At 43.9% G+C, this 21,863-nt stretch overlaps 1 protein-coding gene across 1 annotated transcript in view; it reads right to left on the reverse strand.

Annotated features, from left to right (window-relative positions):
• LOC115140152 (E3 ubiquitin-protein ligase RAD18-like) overlaps positions 1 to 21,863 on the reverse strand; it is a 119,522-nt gene that overhangs the window by 72,613 nt on the left and 25,046 nt on the right. Inside the window, exons 5-9 of the mRNA XM_029678309.2 lie at positions 8,686 to 9,131; positions 6,512 to 6,611; positions 4,745 to 4,932; positions 3,639 to 3,709; positions 3,392 to 3,452 (exon numbers count right to left, since the gene is read on the reverse strand). Of these exons, the coding sequence (XP_029534169.2) occupies positions 3,392 to 3,452; positions 3,639 to 3,709; positions 4,745 to 4,932; positions 6,512 to 6,611; positions 8,686 to 9,131 (866 nt within the window). The remainder of the gene's footprint in view (positions 1 to 3,391; positions 3,453 to 3,638; positions 3,710 to 4,744; positions 4,933 to 6,511; positions 6,612 to 8,685; positions 9,132 to 21,863) is intronic.

A 21,863-nucleotide genomic window follows, 5' to 3' on the forward strand; every position in this document is an offset into this window, starting at 1 on the left:
ACTGAAACACCCCAGTAAAACTAAGCGTTTCCCTCCTCTTCATGGTGTAATGTCTGCTGCTGTGAGAGTCCCTGATGCTTAATCACTTCATCACAGTTATCTCAGAATATACAGCCACACAGCCACCAGGGGAGCTTATGGTCTTCCTGGCAATTCTCTCCACTGAAGTGGGTCCTTAGCCATTGAGCAGGCTCGATGGTGCACCCCCACTGTATTGATATGTTCTGTGTATGTGACAGAGCCACTCCTCTTATCTCGGGTTCTGGCCTGATTCACTTCAGAGCTCTCAGAGGAAGATGACTTCTCCTAAACTGGTACAAGGACTAAAGTGAGTGCACCACTCAAGTGGACTGGAATGACTAAACGTTCTGAAATAATAAAACGCACCGCAGTGTTTAAGTATCTTTTTTTAAATGTAACCTTTATTTAACTAGGCAAGTCAGTTAAGAACAAATTATTCTTTACAATGATGGCCTACCGGGGAACAGTGCCTCGTTCAGAGGCAGAACGACAGATTTTTACCTTGTCAGCTCGGGGATTCGATCCAGCAACCTTTCGGTTACTGGCCCAATGATCTAACCACGAGGCTACCTGCCGCGCCGATACTGTATCTAAGGGCCAGCCCACATGAAAAAAATACTAGTCTAAAAAAACTGTAGCTTTACTATATTTACAGTGCATTCGGAAACTATTCAGAACCCTTCACTTTTTCCACATTTTGTAACATTACAGCCAAATTGATTGAATAATTGTTTTCTAAATCAAATCTACACACAATACCCAATAATAACAAAACTAAAAAAGGTTAACATTTTTGCAAATTAAAAAAAAGTATTTACATAAGTATTCAGACTCGAAATTGAGCTCAGGTGCATCCTGTTTCCATTGCTCAACCTTGAGATGTTTCTACAACTTGGAGTCCACCTGTTGTAAATTCTATTGATTGTATTTGGAAAGGCACAGACCTGTCTATATAAGGTCCCACAGTTGACAGTGCATGTCAGAGCAAAAACAAAGTTAATTGTCCGTAGATGCTGCTGGGGAAGGGTACTGAAAAAAATTCTGCAGCATTGAAGGTCCCCAAAACACAGTGGCCTCAATTATTCTTAAATGGAATAAGTTTCGAATCAGCAAGACTTTACCTAGAGCTGGCCGCCCGGCCAAACTGAGCAATCGGGGGAGACCAAGAACCCGATGGTCACTCTGACAGAGCTCCTCTGTGGAGATTGTCATGATTATTACATAATGAAATTGGCTGTTAATGGCATGTTTATTGCTGTTCATTATATTTCTTTATTTCTGTGCCTCTTTTTAGGTAAACCATACTCCATACAAAGCCAACCAAGTCTTGCTTCAAGACAAATCACATGTCAACAACTGTCAATCATTCCCTGCCATGTATCATCTCCATTACCTGAATCTATAAAGACTCTTAAACTGAACAGCACCTCTGCTTCCGGCTGATCTTTAACTTAAGTCTCACCGTAGATGGGCATCACCATAACCTTCCCCGAATCCTCAATCAGTTACAATCTTGTAACTGCAAGAACCACATTTTGGTCACTGTTTCCCGAGCCACCCTTATTAGGGAAGGACATGCAGGAAATTTAGAAAAGCACCCTTTGGTCATGTCCAGGGGAGAGCGTTGTACCTGGAAGAGCCTTTCTACCTGGAAGGTCCTTTGTGTGTATAGGCTGTAGGGCATTGTTGCTGTTGGTTTAGTTCTGTGAGCAACCATTTTGTGACCATGCTGTCTTTAAGAACTTTTGGGGTGGTCAATTGTTCTGAATGGTATGTGTTAAGCTTGACCATCAGTGAGTTTAATCATGTGTTACAAAATTCAAGATGTTCATTATGTAAAGGTTAATTTGGAGGCATTGCCCGTTTCAGGTCCAGGCAGTTTATTGGCTGCGCCCCACCAATAAGGTGACTGTCTTTAAGTACAGCCATTTGTATTTCTAAAATATCTGTTCATGTAAATGCAGTTATTTTCTACCATCAGAAGTACCTTATTGTTTGTCATCGTTTTTAGTCTCGTGGAAGTAACTGATCTAAATCATTTTGGTACGCACATGTTAATGTGTTATTTGTCTGTCAAACAAGCAAGCCTAAGCTTTAATAAACTTTGCTTGCTTGATCCATCGGAAGTTTGGACACACCTACTCATTTTTCTTTATTTTTACTATTTTCTACATTGTGGAATAATAGTGAAGATATCAAAAACTGAAACACCACATGTAGTAACCAAAAAAAGTGTTACATCAAAATATATTTATATTTGAGATTCTTCAAAGTAGTCACCCTTTGCCTTGATGACAGCTTTGCGCCCCTGCCCCAGTGGCCGGTGGACCAAACAGTTCATTTTATGCACTGCAAGGGATACTACAGTGGGGAGTATGGTATACTACAGTATACTACACAATTATATAGTAAGCACTACATGATCGAGGGGGGAACATCAGACGAAAATTCCTGGCATGAGCTCCCCAGGGACATCACGTTCAAATGAAAAAAGCATCGACAAATCTAGCAGCTAACAGTCCAATCGATTTTAAAAAATCTAAAGTAAGCACTACGTGGTAGAGGGATACTACAATATTTAGTATAGTATTCTACACAGTACACTGCAACATTCTAAAGTAAGCACTACATAATCAAGAGCTACTACAGTGTGTAGCATTGTTTGTTTGACATGCAGGGGATTTTTTGTGTCGGTAAAATGTATTCTGCGAGAAATGGCAGTGGAAACGCTTTAATGCGCAAATATTCATATAATAACCATCATATCGAATTAAACTTGAATTTATGCAATGATATGGTGTGTGATCCTTCCACTATGACTTGGGAAACCATGCAATTTCTTAGGCTACAGATGAAATAACTAATGAACTTCACAGGGTGGTGAAAGAGTACATTGATCTTGATGATCCATTCCAATAAATATCGAGGGTCTGATTCTGGTGACATGTTGATCAATGCTTGACTGCAGTTTGACAAATAAAATATTCTAGCTCTTATCCATAATAATCTCATGTAGACTAGCCAACCCACATAGCCTACCTGCACTGTATGCTGTTGGCTAGATCAGGCACATTTGCTATTTAAACGCAACAGTTTGTGACAAAACTATTGGTAGAGTTGAAAATGTGATGGAAACACACTGAACTTTATCTTTTTTATTCGGTACATGAAAACTTGTGCGAATAATAACATTTTGTGATTTCTATCCGTAACAAATCCGTTTGGTGAAAACACCACTGGTGGGAAAAAGCGCATATTTTCTTTATGCAGATTTTAGAATATTAGCATTAAAATCTGTCACAAATTGGATAACAACCTAGCTACTGACAACAGATCAATGGAGGAAGCATACCAGTCAGACATGACTTACTGTAAGTTGAATGCATCTCATCGATTTGCCCCAGACTTTGGTTCTTAGAGAAAACCATAGCCTGCAACACAATTGGACAACAAAAATACCATGTAAAGTGATAATTTTAACTTCAAGAACACACTAGACCAGGTTGTTTACGAGAGACACCTTTTATTGGACATAGTGCCATGTTGGGAACAACAGAAACTATCCGGTGGTCCTGTGGCGCTAGTCAATGATGCCTTGATCCTGTTTTGGTACGTACACATTTGGTTTTCCCCTGCAGTTGGTTCCTGGCCTTCTCGTTGGCCTCCACTTCTTTGGCGATGTCTTTGGCTATTGAAAGAGGATGAACAGAGACCTTTATTACCCTCTGGATGACAGACATGGCTTGTTTATGTGAACTGTTGTTTTTACCACATTAAGGTATATGACCCGGAGACCACTACTGAGGAAATGAAGCATCCTCAGAGATGCACATGAACTATCAAGTGGTTACATTTTTATGGGTGATTTGTACACACACGTCTCCTGGCCATTTCATGTCGATTAGTCTGAGCAGGTGCTGTTGGATTAGAGAACCTGTCCGCCGAGGTCAAATATATAAAGTATTGTGTTGTTAACAGCCTTTATCCTCTGACATGCCCAACTACTGACTGGATAGTACAAGCCAAGCGCTAGGTCTAGGAGGACATGCCATTATACACCTAGCATGATCATGTATCAAGGTCACTCACTGACATTCTTAGAGCATGTACAAGTACTGTAATAAACACCCTCAAGATATCACAGAAGCATGGCAAAAGGCAAGGCAAGAAAAAAATACTTGTTAGAGCTGAAATGATTTAAGTCTTGATAAGAGTAGACTCAAATCATGTGCTAGGCTCAAAGCAGGCCTTGATGTTTCATTCAAATACTGCTTCCCATCAGAGATGTCTATTCTGTTGTGCTGAACCTCTGACCGTTCCATGCAGAGGCAGGTTCTGTGTCATCATGGAGAAATACTAACTCAGAGAGGACTTGGCAGGGCTGTGACATGGTCTGCAGTGCTCTCCGCAAACACAGCCGTCAGTGGGCCTGGCTCTGTACACACCACACTGGGCTGCTGTAAATTACCTCCGCTACACGCACACAAATTGGAACTAGCAGGTGTGATTTCACATTTTTTCTTGTAAAGGTTTGTCAATCGTGAATGATAGCTTGGAGTCAATAATGGCCAAAACAGTTATACAACAATGGCTTTGAATTGAGGAAAGTATGTTTATGGTGGTTAGAAGACTGCTTTGACATTTAAAAGCAGATTTGTACCATCAGCCAAGGTTGACTCCCTGTCATTGCAAATTTTTCACACAGTGAAAATGGAGCTCTTACCTGATTTCGGTTCGAGGGCGTCGCACTGGGCATTGTAGAAGTGTACAAAGTCCTGGTGCCTCCTGACCAGCTGGTCTCTGGTGCCCTGGGCAGAGAGGTGGCACTCCTTCAGCCTCTTCTTCAGCTCCTGCATGGACAGCAGTGTGTATACCAGCTTCCTCATCGGCTTCCTCTTGGCACCTAGGGAGCTGTGCCATATGAAGCCATAGAGAAGATCAGTTTACAACTTGTTATAACATGGTCATTAGACTATTATTCATTCCATGATGAACTACAGTGAGGAAGTTATTGTTATTGCAGCACACAAGACCTCTGGCTGGCCCAAAAACAGTACATCATAGGGAGGGCACCACAGAAGAAGACAACGTGAATTTAATGTCCATAGTTAACCTTCCAATCCATATAAACTAGTGACCCACAGTGTTTGTCATTTTACCCTGATGAAGACAGATTGTCTGTCAAAAGAACAGTTATTCAATTATAGCATCTGAGCTCCAAGAGTGTGAGGCTCTCCTTTTCTTTGTTATGGTCAACCTAAGGCCTGATATGCAGGGCGGAGCGAGGCTCTGTAATTAAATGATATTGGAGGCCGGGAGTCTCTCCGCTACCACTTGTAAGAACAGACACATATTTGGAGCCAGACATCTTGGCAGCAGTGTACAGTATAAAGCTCTTCACTATCGCTTACCCAGTGGTATAAAGTACTTAAGTAAAAATACTTCAATAATCCTTACTACCTCTAATCTGGCAGAAATCCACAAATGCTGATTTTGTAAATGATGTCTGAGTGTTGGAGTGTGACCCTGGCTATCCGTAAATAAAATTTTAAAAATTGTGCCGTCTGGTTTGCGTAATATAAGGAATGAGAAATTAATTATAGTTTTACTTTGTTATTTAAGTATTTTTGCAATTACATTTACTTTTGAAACTTAGTAAAAGTATTTGGTTTGAAATATACTTAAGATTTTACTGGGTGACTTTCACTTTTACTCAAGTTTGACAATTGGGTTTTTTCTCTACTGCGCTGACCACCCACGTAAGGCTAATAAATATATTTGGGTTTTATCTGGGCTTTCCAAGTAATTCTGTTTTAGTTCTGTTGTTGTTCCCTTCTCTGCTTTTCAGATAGAAAGTCCATAAGGAGGATTCAGAACAGGACAAGGTTCTGACCACATGGCATCTCTTCATCACCAAGACGCAATGCCTGTATTTATGAGTACAGTAGCATTGAAAACTCCTCACCAGCTCCTATTCAGAGCTGTGTGGCAGGTCAAATGTGTTGAAGAGTATAGGAATTTGTGTAATCCATCACTCTGACATCAAGGTCACGAATCAAGGGTTCCGTGCTGTCATGTACACTTCACCAGTTTGATGGAGAATCAAATGGCTCAGGCCTATATTTATCCTACTGTGGAATCTTCCATTAGATTGCTACAAAAATAAACATTTCCAGGTTGACTTCAAATTTGAAGGTAGAGTAGACAGTACTTTCAGCAGAGGAAGGGATATTACATCTCCCCAAACATAAATCTAAACAAAATATACAACTCAGAGACATGTCAAAATAAATCAAAACATAAGTCACATACCTGACCTAGTGCTAGCTTTACATCAAGGTTAATAGAACATTCTAGGGGAATTCTAAGGGACACTTTTTTGAAGTTTCAGCTTAGTTTGGACGTCATCAGTGTCAAGGAAGCCTAAAATAAGTAGAAACGTCAAAAAAGTGAACTCTTGAACCCCTTTGAGATGTGTGTTCAATGGTACCTCCTAAGGCTCTCCTTCTTTTCCCCTTGGGTCAGACAGCTGTCCAGGTGCTTGTTGATGAACTGTTCAAGGATGCCCACAGAACACACAGGACACTCCACTGCAAAACACACACACAGCAGGATTTATAGACAAACACACATATAGAAAAGGAGAGACACATTGTGAAAAGGCCACATTTCCATGCAGCATTGAAATCATCCATCATTTTTAAGGGATTATCCAGTACTTGTGTATGCTTTTTAACCAGTAGTTCTGAAGGTAGTGCTCAACACCCAAAAGTGGTCCCTGGTTACTACATCACATATGTGCAGATACAGTACCAGCCAAAAGTTTGGACACCTACTCATTCCTGGGTTTCTCTTGATTTTGACTGTTTTCTACATTGTGAAATAACACATATGGAATCATGAAGTAACCAAAAAAAAGTGTTAAACCAAAACATATTTTATATTTGAGATACTTTAAAGTAGCCACCCTTTGCCTTAATGACAGCTTTACACACTATTAGCATTCTCTCAACCAGCTTCATGAGGTAGTCACCTGGAATGCATTTAAATGAACAGGTGTGTTGTTGTTCAAAGTTAATTTATGGAATTTATTTCCTTCTTAATGCGTAGATCAGTTGTGTTGTGACAAGGTAGGGGTGGTATACAGAAGATGGGCCTATTTGGTAAAAGACCAAGTCCATATATGACAAGAACAGCTCAAATAAGAGAAATGACAGTCCATTATTACTTTAAAACATGAAGTTCAGTCAATACAGAACATTTCAAAAACGTTCAAAGTATCTTCAAGTGCAGTCACAAAAACCATCAAGCGATATGATGAAACTGGCTCTCATGAGAACCGCCACAGGAAAGGAAGACCCGGAGTTACCTCTGCTGCAGAGGATAAGTTCATTAGAGTTATCAGCCTCAGATTGCAGCCGAAATAAAATGCTTCGCAGAGTTCAAGTAACAGACAAGTAACAGACACATCTCAACATCAACTGTTCAGAGGAGACTGCATGAGTCAGGACTTCATGATAGAATTGCTGCAAAGAAACCACGACTAAAGGACACCAATAAGAAGAAGAGACTTGCTTGGGCCAATAAACACAAGAAATGGACATTAGACTGGTGGACATCTGTCCTTTGGTCTAATGAGTTCAAATTTGAGATTTTTGGTTCCAACACATTGTTTTTCTGAGCCGCTGAGTAGGTGAACGGATGATTTCCGCATGTGTGGTTCCCACAGTGAAGCATGGAGGAGGAGGTGTGATGGTGTGGGGGTGCTTTGCTGGTGACACTGTCGGTAATTTATTTAGAATTCAAGGCACACTTAACCAGCACGGCTACCACAGCATTCTGCAGTGAAACGCCATCCCATCTAGTTTGAGCTTAGTGGGACTATCATTTGTTTTTCAACAGGACAATGACCAAAAACACAGGCTGTATAAGGGCTATTTGACCAAGAAGGAGAGTCATGGAGTGCTGCATCAGATGACATGGCCTTCACTATCACCCAAATGTCTTCACTATTATTCTACAATGTATAAAATAGTAAATATAAAGAAAAACCCTTGAATGAGTAGGTGTGTCCAAGCTTTTGACTGGGACTGTATGTGCATCATGTCATTGCTCTCTCACTCTGCTGTGTGTGTGCATCTAGCTAGCTGTCACTCAGAAGGTGAGTGGCTGAAGCTCATTGACTAGAACTCAAATTGCTAGGGGGCTGTCCCACATGAGGGAAAATGTAAGAAAAATAGAGCAGCACAGCTTCCAGAAAAACAGTCGCTTTCAATCTAGGGATTTTGTGGCTAATTGAGGTAAAACAGTAATTCTGCTCATAGATTATGCATGTATGAACTACACATCCAGCTCAAACTGAAAGGTTTAAGAAATACTTAGTAGTCGCCAAAAGGTCCTGAGCGTGTCTTTAATGGACAAGAATATTCTATGCAACTAGTAATATGAAAAACAGTACAACCAACATTGCTTTCTCTATGGAGGGCATTTCCATTTTAAGCATAGGCCCATACTGTATCCATTAGAAACACTATGCTTTGGCAGCCAAGTCTCTCATATTCAAAATGTTCCAATGGAAAATAGAATTAGTGTCTTCACACACACACACACAGAGAGAGAAGAAGAATTCCTGGAGACAGTCAGTCAGCAGCAGGAAGGCCTTACCTTTAACTAGAGGCTTCAGGTCCTGTGATGAGGACTGTGAATCAGCCAGGGACGCCAGCCCTGTCATGGAGAAGTCAATCTTCTCCATCTTTACAGACACCAGCACCTGGGGCAGTATGTCCTCAATGGGCTCCTCCTTCACAGAGACCTGATGATCAGGGTCTACTTTCACAGTCTGTGTAGGACGGGGGCCCTCCTTCACAGTTTGACTACGTAGAGGAGTGTCAGACAGTCTCTTTCTGCATGGAATAGGTTGCTGTGCTGGCGTGGCCTCTGTAGTGAGAGAAGTTGTGGAGGTGGTGGGACCCTTTCGGAAAAAGTGATTGAAGATGGAGGCCTCCTTCTTGGGGGCCGTTGACTGTCTAGGTTTTTTACACTTGACAGATGAGGCCGGGGCCTTCCGGGATATTGGAGGCGAGTCAAAATTAGCATTTGACAACTGCTGTCTGGGATAAGAACATCAGAGCTTTAGTGTAAATAAATAGTCAATCAGTCACAGCAGAGGAACAAGAGGACAAAGCTGACAAATCCTCCAGCTCTAAGTAGTCTGATAAAATTCATTCACAATTTCACACAAATATGTACAACAACCAAAAATCACACACACACACACAGTGAAACAAACACTCACTAAAATGGCTAAACAAAAACAGTTGCATCTATTGAGGTGCAGGATTTCTTGGAGGTCTTGTGGCCCATTGGAAAGAGTAATGTGAGCCCCTTGACAGAAACTGCACATGTCCAATTATCTTGCACTTCCCTGCGAGTGAAAAAGACTGGGCCAGTTGGCCACAATCTTGGAAATGTGGAGAGCAAACAAATACAGCTGGTGCCTGGTAGCTGCAGAGCCATTACTGGGCCATAAAGTGGAATCAATGAGGTGTGCAATGCTCTGCTTTCCATATTGAAACCATTTTATGTCTTCGCTCTGAGCATTAGAGCAGGTCACAACACACTCCTGCACACAGGGCAGCCAGCACCCTCACAGCCCAGCCAGCACCCTCACAGCACACACTATGCGGAACAGAAAAAGCCATAAATCCCCCACCAGGACTGCTCACAGTACCTTACCCCTTAGTTAAATATAATAGGGTTAGAGCCTTGGGCCAGTAACTAGTTCAAATCGCCAAGCCAATGAGATAAAATAAATTTGTCAATCTTGCCTTGAGCAAGGCACTTAACCCTAATTGCTCCCAGGTCGCAGTCAATAATGGCTGACCCCACTCTCCGGCATGGGATCAGGGGGAGTGGGATATGCAAAAGAATGAATGTCCATTTCACCACACACTGTCCAGGTTATAAGCACCCCTATTTGGCTTCAATCCAGAGACTACAGTGTGTGAGATAACCAGCAGGGTCAAGGACACATTTAGACACTTTTTAGAAGCAGGTGAAAGCATACATTAACAATAAGCAGCAGTAGACTGGCCGTACAGACAATGCACAGACCAACTCAAAGACTGAATAAATTGAAGTAGGGAAGTGTTGAAACATAGCCTTTATAGTACCAAAGAAGGTCAAGTTGTTTACATCCTTTAGACAGGACTGTGTCTTGGTGGTTAAATAACTGCTTGCTAACGTGTTATTTTAATGGGTGGTATCTTACATTTCTTTGAAGAATTCCAACATTTAGGCCTAGGCTAATGCAATAGATTAATAGAGGCTGACAGTAAGGCTAAGTATTGACACATACATGTAAAGCTTTTTTCTAATTATGTCAGTTTTATCATGTACCCCATTAAAGCCAAAGCAGAAGCAGTATTGTAGTGTAAAAAGTAAGGGTTACAATATCAATTTTAGTGATACTGAGCCCAACATTACTTGGTAGCTATCAGATCAAAGTCAGATTTAGCAAAGTCCCATCCCTATTCAAAAGTAGAAATCCCTCTCCATACAAAGAACACAACATTGCCTGCTCCACCTAACCTCATTGATAGATAATCAAAATGCCAATACTGGATTATGTGAGTAGATAAAACAGCAGGCCACATAACAGGTAATGACTGCCTACGGTCTTCTAATCAGTTACATAATGGTGCCGGAAGGGATGGCTGCCGTTTTACGGGCTCCAAACCAACATCCAGAAGTGGCGCTTCTCGTGGCCGGGGACTTTACTGGAGGGAAACTTAAAATCAGTGTTACCTAATATTTCTACCAGCATGTCACATGTGCAACCAGCGGGGGGGGGGTTAACTCTAGACCACCTTCACTCCACACACAGACACATACAAAGCTCAACCTCCATTTGGCAAATCTGACCATTATTCTATCCTCCTGATTCCTGCTTACAAGCAAAAACTAAAGCAGGAAGTACCAGTGACTCACTCAATACGGAAGTGGTCAGATGATGTGGATGCTACAGGACTGTTTTTGCTAGCACAGACTGGAATATGTTCCGGGATTCATCCAACGGCACTGAGTAGTATACCATCTCAGTCGCCAGCTTCATCAATAAGTACATCGACGATGTTGTCCCCATATTGACTGTACGTACACATATCCCAAATGGAACCCAAGGATTACAGGCAACATCAGCGCCGAGCTAAAGGCTAGAGCTGCCGCTTTCAAGGAGCGGGACACTAACCCGGATGCTTGTCAAAAATCCTGCTATGCCCTCAGACGAACCATCAAACAGACAAAGCATCAATACAGGACTAAGATTGAATCCTACTGTACTGGCTCCGATGCTCATCAGATGTGGCAGAGACGGAAAACTATTGAGCACTACAAAGGGAAACTAAGCCGCGAGCTGAGTCGCAAGCCTACCAGATGAGCTAAATGCCATATATGCTCACTTCGAGGCAAGCAACACTGAAGCATGCATGAGAGCACCAGCTGTTCTGGACGACTGTGATCACTCTCTCCGTAGCCGATGTGAGCAAGGCCTTTAAACAGATCAACATTCACAAAGCCACGGAGCCAGACGGGTTACCAGGATGTGTACTCAAAGCATGCACAGACCAACTGGAAAGAGTCTTACTTGACTCTCCCTGGCCGAGTCTGTAATACCTACATGTTTCAAACAGACCACCACAGTCCCTGTGCAAAAGATAGCGAAGATAACCTGCCTAAATGATTACCGCCCGTAGCACTCACGTCGGTAGCCATGAAGTGCTTTGAAAAGCTGGTCATGGTTCACATCAACACCAGTACGCCGGAAACCCTAGACCCACTTCAATTCGCACACCACCCCAACAGATCCACAGATTACGCCATCTCAAATTGCACTCCACACTGTCCGTTCCCACCTGGACAAAAGGACACCTATGTGAGAATGCTGTTCATTGAGTACAGCTCAGCATTCAACACCATAGTACAAAGCTAATCACTAAACTAATGATCCTGGGACTAAACATCTCCCTCTGCAACTGGATCCTTGATTTCTGACAGGCAGCCCCCAAGTGGTAAGGGTAGACAAAAACACATCTGCCACGCTGATCCTCAACACTGGGGCCTCTCAGGGGTGGGTGATTAGTCCCCTCCTGTAGTCCTTGTCCACCCACGACTGAGTGGCCAAGCACGACTCCAACACCATCATTAAGTTTTCTGACGACAGAAGTGGTAAGCCTGATCACCGACAACGATGAGACAGCCTATAGGGAGGTCAGAGACCTGACTGTGTGGTTTCAGGACAACAACTTCTCCCTCAAAGTGAGCAAGACAAAGGAGCTGATCGTGGATTATAGGAAAAGGAGGGCCCAACAGTCCCCCATTAATATCAAAAGGGCTGAAGTGGACGGGGTCGAGAGTTAAGTTCCTTGGTGTCCACATCACCAACTCACTATCATGGTCCAAACACACCAAGACAGTCGTGAAGAGGGCCCCTCAGGAGACAGAAAAGATTTGGCACGGGTCCCCAGATCCTCAAAAAGTCTACAGCTGCACCAGAGAGCATCCTGACCGGTTGCAAAAGTGCCTGGTATGGCAACTGCTCGCCATCTGACCTTAAGTCGCTACAGAGGGTAGTGCATGCGGGCCAGTACATCACTGGGGCCAAGCTTCCTGAAATCCAGGACCTATATACTAGGCGGTGTCAGACTGTTCTCTCTGCTACCGCATGGCACTTTGTACTGGAGCGCCAAGTATAGGTTCAATAGGCTCCTTAACAGCTTCTACCCCCAAGCCATAGGACTGCTGAACAATTAATCAAATGGCCACCCGGACAATTTACATTGACACCCACCCCTTAGTTTTTACACTGCTGCTACTCACTGTTTATTATCTATGCATAGTCACTTTACAAATTACCTTGACTAACCTTCACCCCCGCACATTGACTCGGTACCGGTACCCCCTGTATATAACCTTGTTATTGTTATTTTCTTGTAGTAAAATACAAATCCAAAATGTACTTTATTTCATTTTCTTAACTTTTTCTTGAACTGCAATGTTGATTTGATTTAAATCCCAGACTTTTTGTCCACTACATTTTTATTTTATTTATTTTTTATTTTTTTATTTCACCTTTATTTAACCAGGTAGGCTAGTTGAGAACAAGTTCTCATTTGCAACTGCGACCTGGCCAAGATAAAGCATAGCAGTGTGAACAGACAACACAGAGTTACACATGGAGTAAGCAATTAACAAGTCAATAACACAGTAGGAAAAAAATGGGCAGTCTATATACAATGTGTGCAAAAGGCATGAGGAGGTAGGCGAATAATACAATTTTGCAGATTAACACTGGGGTGATAAATGATCAGATGGTCATGTACAGGTAGAGATATTGGTGTGCAAAAGAGCAGAAAAGTAAATAAATAAATAAAATAAAAAAACAGTATAAAAACAGTATGGGGATGAGGTAGGTGAAAATGGGTGGGCTATTTACCAATAGACTATGTACAGCTGCAGCGATCGGTTAGCTGCTCGGATAGCTGATGTTTGAAGTTGGTGAGGGAGATAAAAGTCTCCAACTTCAGCGATTTTTGCAGTTCGTTCCAGTCACAGGCAGCAGAGTACTGGAACGAAAGGCGGCCAAATGAGGTGTTGGCTTTAGGGATGATCAGTGAGATACACCTGCTGGAGCGTGTGCTACGGATGGGTGTTGCCATCGTGACCAGTGAACTGAGATAAGGCGGAGCTTTACCTAGCATGGACTTGTAGATGACCTGAGCCAGTGGGTCTGGCGACGAATATGTAGCGAGGGCCAGCCGACTAGAGCATACAAGTCGCAGTGGTGGGTGGTATAAGGTGCTTTGGTGACAAAACGGATGGCACTATGATAGACTGCATCCAGTTTGCTGAGTAGAGTGTTGGAAGCCATTTTGTAGATGACATCGCCGAAATCGAGGATCGGTAGGATAGTCAGTTTTACTAGGGTAAGCTTGGCGGCGTGAGTGAAGGAGGCTTTGTTGCGGAATAGAAAGCCGACTCTTGATTTGATTTTCGATTGAGGATGTTTGATGTGAGTCTGGAAGGAGAGTTTGCAGTCTAGCCAGACACCTAGGTACTTATAGATGTCCACATATTCAAGGTCGGAACCATCCAGGGTGGTGATGCTAGTCGGGCATGCGGGTGCAGGCAGCGATCGGTTGAAAAGCATGCATTTGGTTTTACTCGCGTTTAAGAGCAGTTGGAGGCCACGGAAGGAGTGCTGTATGGCATTGAAGCTCGTTTGGAGGTTAGATAGCACAGTGTCCAATGACGGGCCGAAAGTATATAGAATGGTGTCGTCTGCGTAGAGGTGGATCAGGGAATCGCCCGCAGCAAGAGCAACATCATTGATATATACAGAGAAAAGAGTCGGCCCGAGAATTGAACCCTGTGGCACCCCCATAGAGACTGCCAGAGGACCGGACAGCATGCCCTCCGATTTGACACACTGAACTCTGTCTGCAAAGTAATTGGTGAACCAGGCAAGGCAGTCATCCGAGAAACCGAGGCTATTGAGTCTGCCGATAAGAATATGGTGATTGACAGAGTCGAAAGCCTTGGCGAGGTCGATGAAGACGGCTGCACAGTACTTTCTTTTATCGATGGCGGTTATGATATCGTTTAGTACCTTGAGCGTGGCTGAGGTGCACCCGTGACCGGCTCGGAAACCAGATTGCACAGCGGAGAAGGTACGGTGGGATTCGAGATGGTCAGTGACCTGTTTGTTGACTTGGCTTTCGAAGACCTTAGATGGGCAGGGCAGGATGGATATAGGTCTATAGCAGTTTGGGTCCAGGGTGTCTCCCCCTTTGAAGAGGGGGATGACTGCGGCAGCTTTCCAATCCTTGGGGATCTCAGACGATATGAAAGAGAGGTTGAACAGGCTGGTAATAGGGGTTGCGACAATGGCGGCAGATAGTTTCAGAAATAGAGGGTCCAGATTGTCAAGCCCAGCTGATTTGTACGGGTCTAGGTTTTGCAGCTCTTTCAGAACATCTGCTATCTGGATTTGGGTAAAGGAGAACCTGGAGAGGCTTGGGCGAGGAGCTGCGGGGGGCGGAGCTGTTGGCCGAGGTTGGAGTAGCCAGGCGGAAGGCATGGCCAGCCGTTGAGAAGTGCTTATTGAAGCTTTCGATAATCGTGGATTTATCGGTGGAGACCGTGTTACCTAGCCTCAGTGCAGTGGGCAGCTGGGAGGAGGTACTCTTGTTCTCCATGGACTTCACAGTGTCCCAGAACTTTTTGGAGTTGGAGCTACAGGATGCAAACTTCTGCCTGAAGAAGCTGGCCTTAGCTTTCCTGACTGACTGCGTGTATTGGTTCCTGACTTCCCTGAACAGTTGCATATCACGGGGCTATTCGATGCTATTGCAGTCCGCCACAGGATGTTTTTGTGCTGGTCGAGGGCAGTCAGGTCTGGAGTGAACCAAGGGCTGTATCTGTTCTTGGTTCTGCATTTTTGAACGGAGCATGCTTATCTAAAATGGTGAGGAAGTTACTTTTAAAGAATGACCAGGCATCCTCAACTGATGGGATGAGGTCAATGTCCTTCCAGGATACCCGGGCCAGGTCGATTAGAAAGGCCTGCTCACAGAAGTGTTTTAGGGAGCGTTTGACAGTGATGAGGGGTGGTCGTTTGACTGCGGCTCCGTGGCGGATACAGGCAATGAGGCAGTGATCGCTGAGATCCTGGTTGAAGACAGCGGAGGTGTATTTGGAGGGCCAGTTGGTCAGGATGACGTCTATGAGGGTGCCCTTGTTTACAGAGTTAGGGTTGTGCCTGGTGGGTTCCTTGATGATTTGAGTGAGATTGAGGGCATCTAGCTTACATTGTAGGACTGCCGGGGTGTTAAGCATATCCCAGTTTAGGTCACCTAACAGAACAAACTCTGAAGCTAGATGGGGGCGATCAATTCACAAATGGTGTCCAGGGCACAGCTGGGAGCTGAGGGTGGCCGGTAGCAGGCGGCAACAGTGAGAGACTTATTTCTGGAGAGGGTAATTTTCAAAATTAGTAGTTCGAACTGTTTAGGTATGGACCTGGAAAGTATGACATTACTTTGCAGGCTATCTCTGCAGTAGACTGCAACTCCGCCCCTTTGGTAGTTCTATCTTGACGGAAGATGTTATAGTTGGGTATGGAAATCTCTGAATTTTTGGTGGCCTTCCTGAGCCAGGATTCAGACACGGCAAGGACATCAGGGTTAGCAGAGTGTGCTAAAGCAGTGAGTAAAACAAACTTAGGGAGGAGGCTTCTGATGTTGACATGCATAAAACCAAGGCTTTTTCGATCACAGAAGTCAACAAATGAGGGTACCTGGGGACATGCAGGGCCTGGGTTTACCTCCACATCACCCGCGGAACAGAGAAGGAGTAGTATGAGGGTGCGGCTAAAGGCTATCAAAACTGGTCGCCTAGAGCGTTGGGGGCAGAGGATAAGAGGAGCAGGTTTCTGGGCATGGTAGAATATATTCAGGGCATAATGCACAGACAAGGGTATGGTGGGGTGCGGGTACAGCGGAGGTAAGCCCAGGCACTGGGTGATGATGAGACAGGTTGTATCTCTGGACATGCTGGTTGTAATGGGTGAGGTCACCGCATGTGTGGGAGGTGGGACAAAGGAGGTAACAGGGGTATGCAGAGTGGGTCTAGGGGCTCCATTGTGAACTAAAACAATTATAACTAACCTGAACAACAGTATACAAGGCATATTGACATCTGAGAGAGACATACAGCGAGGCATACAGTAATCACAGGTGTTGAATTTGGAAAGCTAGCTAAAAACAGTAGGCGAGGCTAATCCGCTAGCACAACAAACAGCAGGTAAAATGGCGTTGACTAGGCAACGGGGCCGACAGGTAAGACAAACAAGCAGAAAGGAGTACCGTGATTAATGGACAGTCCAGCGTGCGGTGGATGGGCAGGGGGGCTGGCGAGTGTTATCCAGGTTTTTTTTTTTTTTTTTTTTTAAACTAACAATGACTAACTAGCTTGTAGCTAGTTAGCTGGTTAGCGTCTGGAGGTTCTTGAGTGTGTCATAAAAATAAAAATAAGAGTAAAAGTAATAGCGATTCCGTATCACATTGGGTGAGGCAGGTTTCCGGAAGGTATAAACAAATTAAAAATCAAAAAGAGATAGAAAGTAAATGGGGTCAGAGAGTGATTGGGACGCGGTGGTACAGACGGTTAGCAGGCCTGTGCTAACAAGCTAACAGTTCGTAGGCCCGAGCTAGACAAGGTAGCAGTTAGCGGACCGGAGCTTGACAAGCTAGCCGTTAGCAGGCCGAATTAGCAAGCAGGAGATAGCGAGGGCTAGAGAGTTAACCTTTGGGGGACGTCGCGATGGGGTGAGTCTGTTTATTTATTCCTCTTCATGCGGTGAGCTGGAGATACAGCGATTCAGAAAGCTCGCGGGCCTTGGCCAGCAGATGGATCTTTGGCGATGTCGCAGCGGAAAAGCCTGTTGAAACCCCCTCGGACGATTATGTCGGCGGACCAGTCGTGATGGATCGGCGGGGCTCCGTGTCGGCAGTAGAGGGTCAGTAGAGGGTCCAGGCCAATTGGCAAATTAGGTATTTTTGGACCTCTTCGGGTAGTCGGGAGATGGGCTTAGCTCGAGGCTAGCTCCAGGCTAACTGGTGCTTGCTCTGGGACAGAGACGTTAGCCAGGAGTAGCCACTCGGATTGCAGCTAGCTATTTACGATGATCCGGTATAAAGCTTCAGAGCTTGCGGTAGGAATCCGGAGATGTGGTAGAGAAAAAGCAGTCTGATATGCTTTGGGTAGATGTCGCGCTGGTGTCCTAGTTAGCGTTGAAGACCGCTAGCAGTGGCTAGCTAGTAGCTAGTTAGCGGCTAGCTTCTGATGAGGGTTCCGATTCTAAAGTATAGAAAAAGCAGATCCGTACCACATTGGGTGATGCGGGTTGCAGGAGAGTATATTCAGCCTGTGGTTGGGAAGTGAGATTAAAATATGTACGAAATATATACAGAAAAAAAAAAGAGGAAAAACTATATTTACACTATACAGGACGGGACAAGACAAAACACACGTCCGACTGCTACGCCTTCTTGGATCACAAAAAATCATTTAAAACAGCATCCAATACGAACATTGTAATTCTTTGGAAAACCGTTAGCTACACTTTTCAAAAGGTTGAAAGAGGCAGCACATGAAAGATAAATCTGCCAAAGTATAGAACATTAAAGTTAATTAAACAAATATCTTCCCTTCGTGCCTGAAAACTGTTCATAGACTAAGTGAATGTGCCTATAATTAGAAGAGAGCGCCAATGAGTTCTGTGTTACTGGTACAGGGAGGAGGCAGTGACGAACACACACACTCTCGAGTTGGGCGATGTCAACCTTTGTCCTATTGTGATTATGTACCCATAAAACTTTGTGATATAGGATGTTATCGACCCCTACCGGCCAACACCAGCAAAAATATTTGTATTGAAATACATTTTTAAAAATCAAGTACTAAAACGACCGCCTATAGCACAAAATCAAATGCTACAACTTGATGAATCATGATGTTACAATGTTAATGAAAGCATAGCAGGGCTCCAGGCTGTGACCATTTTGTTGCATTTTGTGACCCTTTTACTTCAAATCAAATGTATTTATATAGCCCTTCGTACATCAGCTGATATCTCAAAGTGCTATACAGAAACCCAGCCTAAAACCCCAAACAGCAAGCAATGCAGGTGTAGAAGCACAGTGGCTAGGAAAAACTCCCTAGAAAGGCCAAAACCTAGGAAGAAACCTAGAGAGGAACCAGGCTATGTGGGGTGGCCAGTCCTCTTCTGGCTGTGCCGGGTGGAGATTATAACAGATCATGGCCAAGATGTTCAAATGTTCATAAATGACCAGCATGGTCGAAATAATAATAAGGCAGAACAGTTGAAACTGGAGCAGCAACACGAGCTGTGCGAGTTACATTTCTAATTGGTCGCATCAATGTGAGCGGCATATTCTACATGGTCACTTCACTCAAAACGTCTTATTTTTTTAAGAGGCCTCATGAAAGTGTGTGGCTGCCCCTCGAGGATAGCGGTTTCGCTGGGGCCTGCTGCTGTGTTTAGCGAGCCACTCCCCTCTTTCCCGGTGAAAAACATTATCCGGGAGAATAAAGGTGTTCTGATTGTATAGCATTTTAAAATCCAATTGCTGGCAAAACACAGCTTTCTGTATGTCCAGTGCATTCGGAAAGTAGCGACGCTCCCATCCAACCTGACAGAGCTCGAGAGGATCTGCAGAAAAGAATGAGACAAACTACCCAAATACAGGTGTGCCAAGCTTGTAATGCCCTACCCAAGACTCTAAGCTGTAATTGCTATCAAAGCTGCTTCAACAAAGTACTGAGTAAAGGGTCTGGCGTTCAAACAGTTGAAGTCAGAAGTTTACATACTCCTTAGCCAAAAACATTTAAACTCAGTTTCACAATTCCTGACATTTAATCCTTGTAAAGATACCCTGTCTTAGGTCAATTAGGATCACCACTTTATTTTAAGAATGTGAAATGTCAGAATAATAGTAGAAAGAATTATTCATTTCAGCTTTTATTTATTTCATCACATTCCCCGTGGGTCAGAAGTTTACATGCACTCAGTATTTGGTAGCATTGCCTTTAAATTGTGGGTCAAACGTTTCAGGTAGCCTTCCACAAGCGTCCCACAATAAGTTGGGTGAATGTTGGCCCATTCCTCCTGACAGAGCTGGTGTAACTGAGTCAGGTTTGTAGGCCTCCTTACTCACACACGTTTTTCAGTTCTGCTTACAAATTTTCTATGGGATTGAGTTCAGGACTTTGTGATAGCCACTCCAATACTTTTTGCACCAAAGTACGTTCACCTCTAGGAGAGAGAACGCATCCCCTTCCTGAGTAGTATGACGGCTGCGTGGTCCCATGGCGTTTATACTTGCGTAATATTGTTGTACAGATGAACGTGGTACCTTCAGGCATTTGGAAATTGCTCCCAAGGATGAACCAGACTTGTGGTGGTCCACAATTTCTTTCTGAGGTCTTTGCTGATTTCTTTTGATATCCCCATGTCAAGCAAAGAGGGACTGAGTTTAAAGGTAGGCCTTGAAAAACATCCACAGGTACATCTCCAATTCACTCAAATGATGTCAATTAGCCTGTCAGACTCCAACCTAACTGTTTGTAAACTTCCGACTTCAACTGTATTTAAATGTGATAGTTTAGAATTTGGGGTAGTGTGTGTAGATTGATGAGGGGAAAAAATCTATTCAGTCAATTTTAAAATAAGGCTATAATGTAACAAAATGTGGAAAAAGTCAAAGGGGTCTGAATAACTTACAAATGCACTGTATACATGAGCTCAATAGCAACGATTTTACAACCAAATCAAATTTATTTGTCACATACACAAGGATAGCAGATGTTAATGCGAGTAGCGAAATGCTTGTGCTTCTAGTTCCGACAATGCAGTAATAACCAACGAGTAATCTAACCTAACAATTCCAAAACTACTACCTTATACACACAAGTGTAAAGGGATAAAGAATATGTACATAAAGATATATGAATGAGTGATGGTACAGAACGGCATAGGCAAGATGCAGTAGATGGTATCGAGTACAGTATATACATATGAGATGAGTAATGTAGGGTATGTAAACAAAGTGGCATAGTTTAAAGTGGCTAGTGATACATGTATTACATAAAGATGCAGTAGATGATAAATGTATATACTGTACTCTGAGATGAGTAATGTAGGGTATATAAACATTATATTAAGTAGCATTGTTTAAAGTGGCTAGTGATATATTTTACATCAATTTCCATCAATTCCCATTATTAAAGTGGCTGGAGTTGAGTCAGTGTGTTGGCAGCAGCCACTCAATGTTAGTGGTGGCTGTTTAACAGTCTGATGGCCTTGAGATAAACAGCTTCCATCAGTCTCTCTGTCCCTGCTTTGATGCACCTGTACTGACCTCGCCTTCTGGATGATAGCGGGGTGAACAGGCAGTGGCTCGGGTGGTTGTTGTCCTTGATGATCTTTATGGCCTTCCTGTGACATCGGGTGGTGTAGGTGTTCTGGAGGGCAGGTAGTTTGCCCCCAGTGATGCATTGTGCAGACCTCACTACCCCCTCTGGAGAGCCTTACGGTTGTGGGCGGAGCAGTTGCCGTACCAGGCGGTGATACAGCCCGACAGGATGCTCTCGATTGTGCATCTGTAGAAGTTTGTGAGTGCTTTTGGTGACAAGCCAAATTTCTTCAGCCTCCTGAGGTTGAAGAGGCGCTGCTGCGCCTTCTTCACGACGCTGTCTGTGTGGGTGGACCAGTTTGTCCGTGATGTCTACTGTACCATCGATGTGGATAGGGGGGTGCTCCCGCTGCTGTTTCCTGAAGTCCACAATCATCTCCTTTGTTTTGTTGGTGTTGAGTGTGAGGTTATTTTCCTGACACCACACTCAGAGGGCCCTCACCTCCTCCCCGTAGGCCGTCTCGTCGTTGTTGGTAATCAAGCCTACCACTGTAGTGTCGTCCGCAAACTTGATGATTGAGTTGGAGGTGTGCGTGGCCACGCAGTCGTGGGTGAACAGGGAGTACAGGAGAGGGCTCAGAACGTACCCTTGTGGGGCCCCAGTGTTGAGGATCAGCGGGGTGGAGATGTTACCTACCCTCACCACCTGGGGTCGGCCCGTCAGGAAGTCCAGTACCCAGTTGCACAGGGCGGGGTCGAGACCCAGGGTCTCGAGCTTGATGAAGAGTTGAGGGTACTATGGTGTTAAATGCTGAGCTGTAGTCGATGAACAGCATTCTCACATAGGTA

Source organism: Oncorhynchus nerka, linkage group LG2 (genome assembly GCF_034236695.1).
Source record: "Oncorhynchus nerka isolate Pitt River linkage group LG2, Oner_Uvic_2.0, whole genome shotgun sequence".
Taxonomy (NCBI): Eukaryota; Metazoa; Chordata; class Actinopteri; order Salmoniformes; family Salmonidae; genus Oncorhynchus; species Oncorhynchus nerka.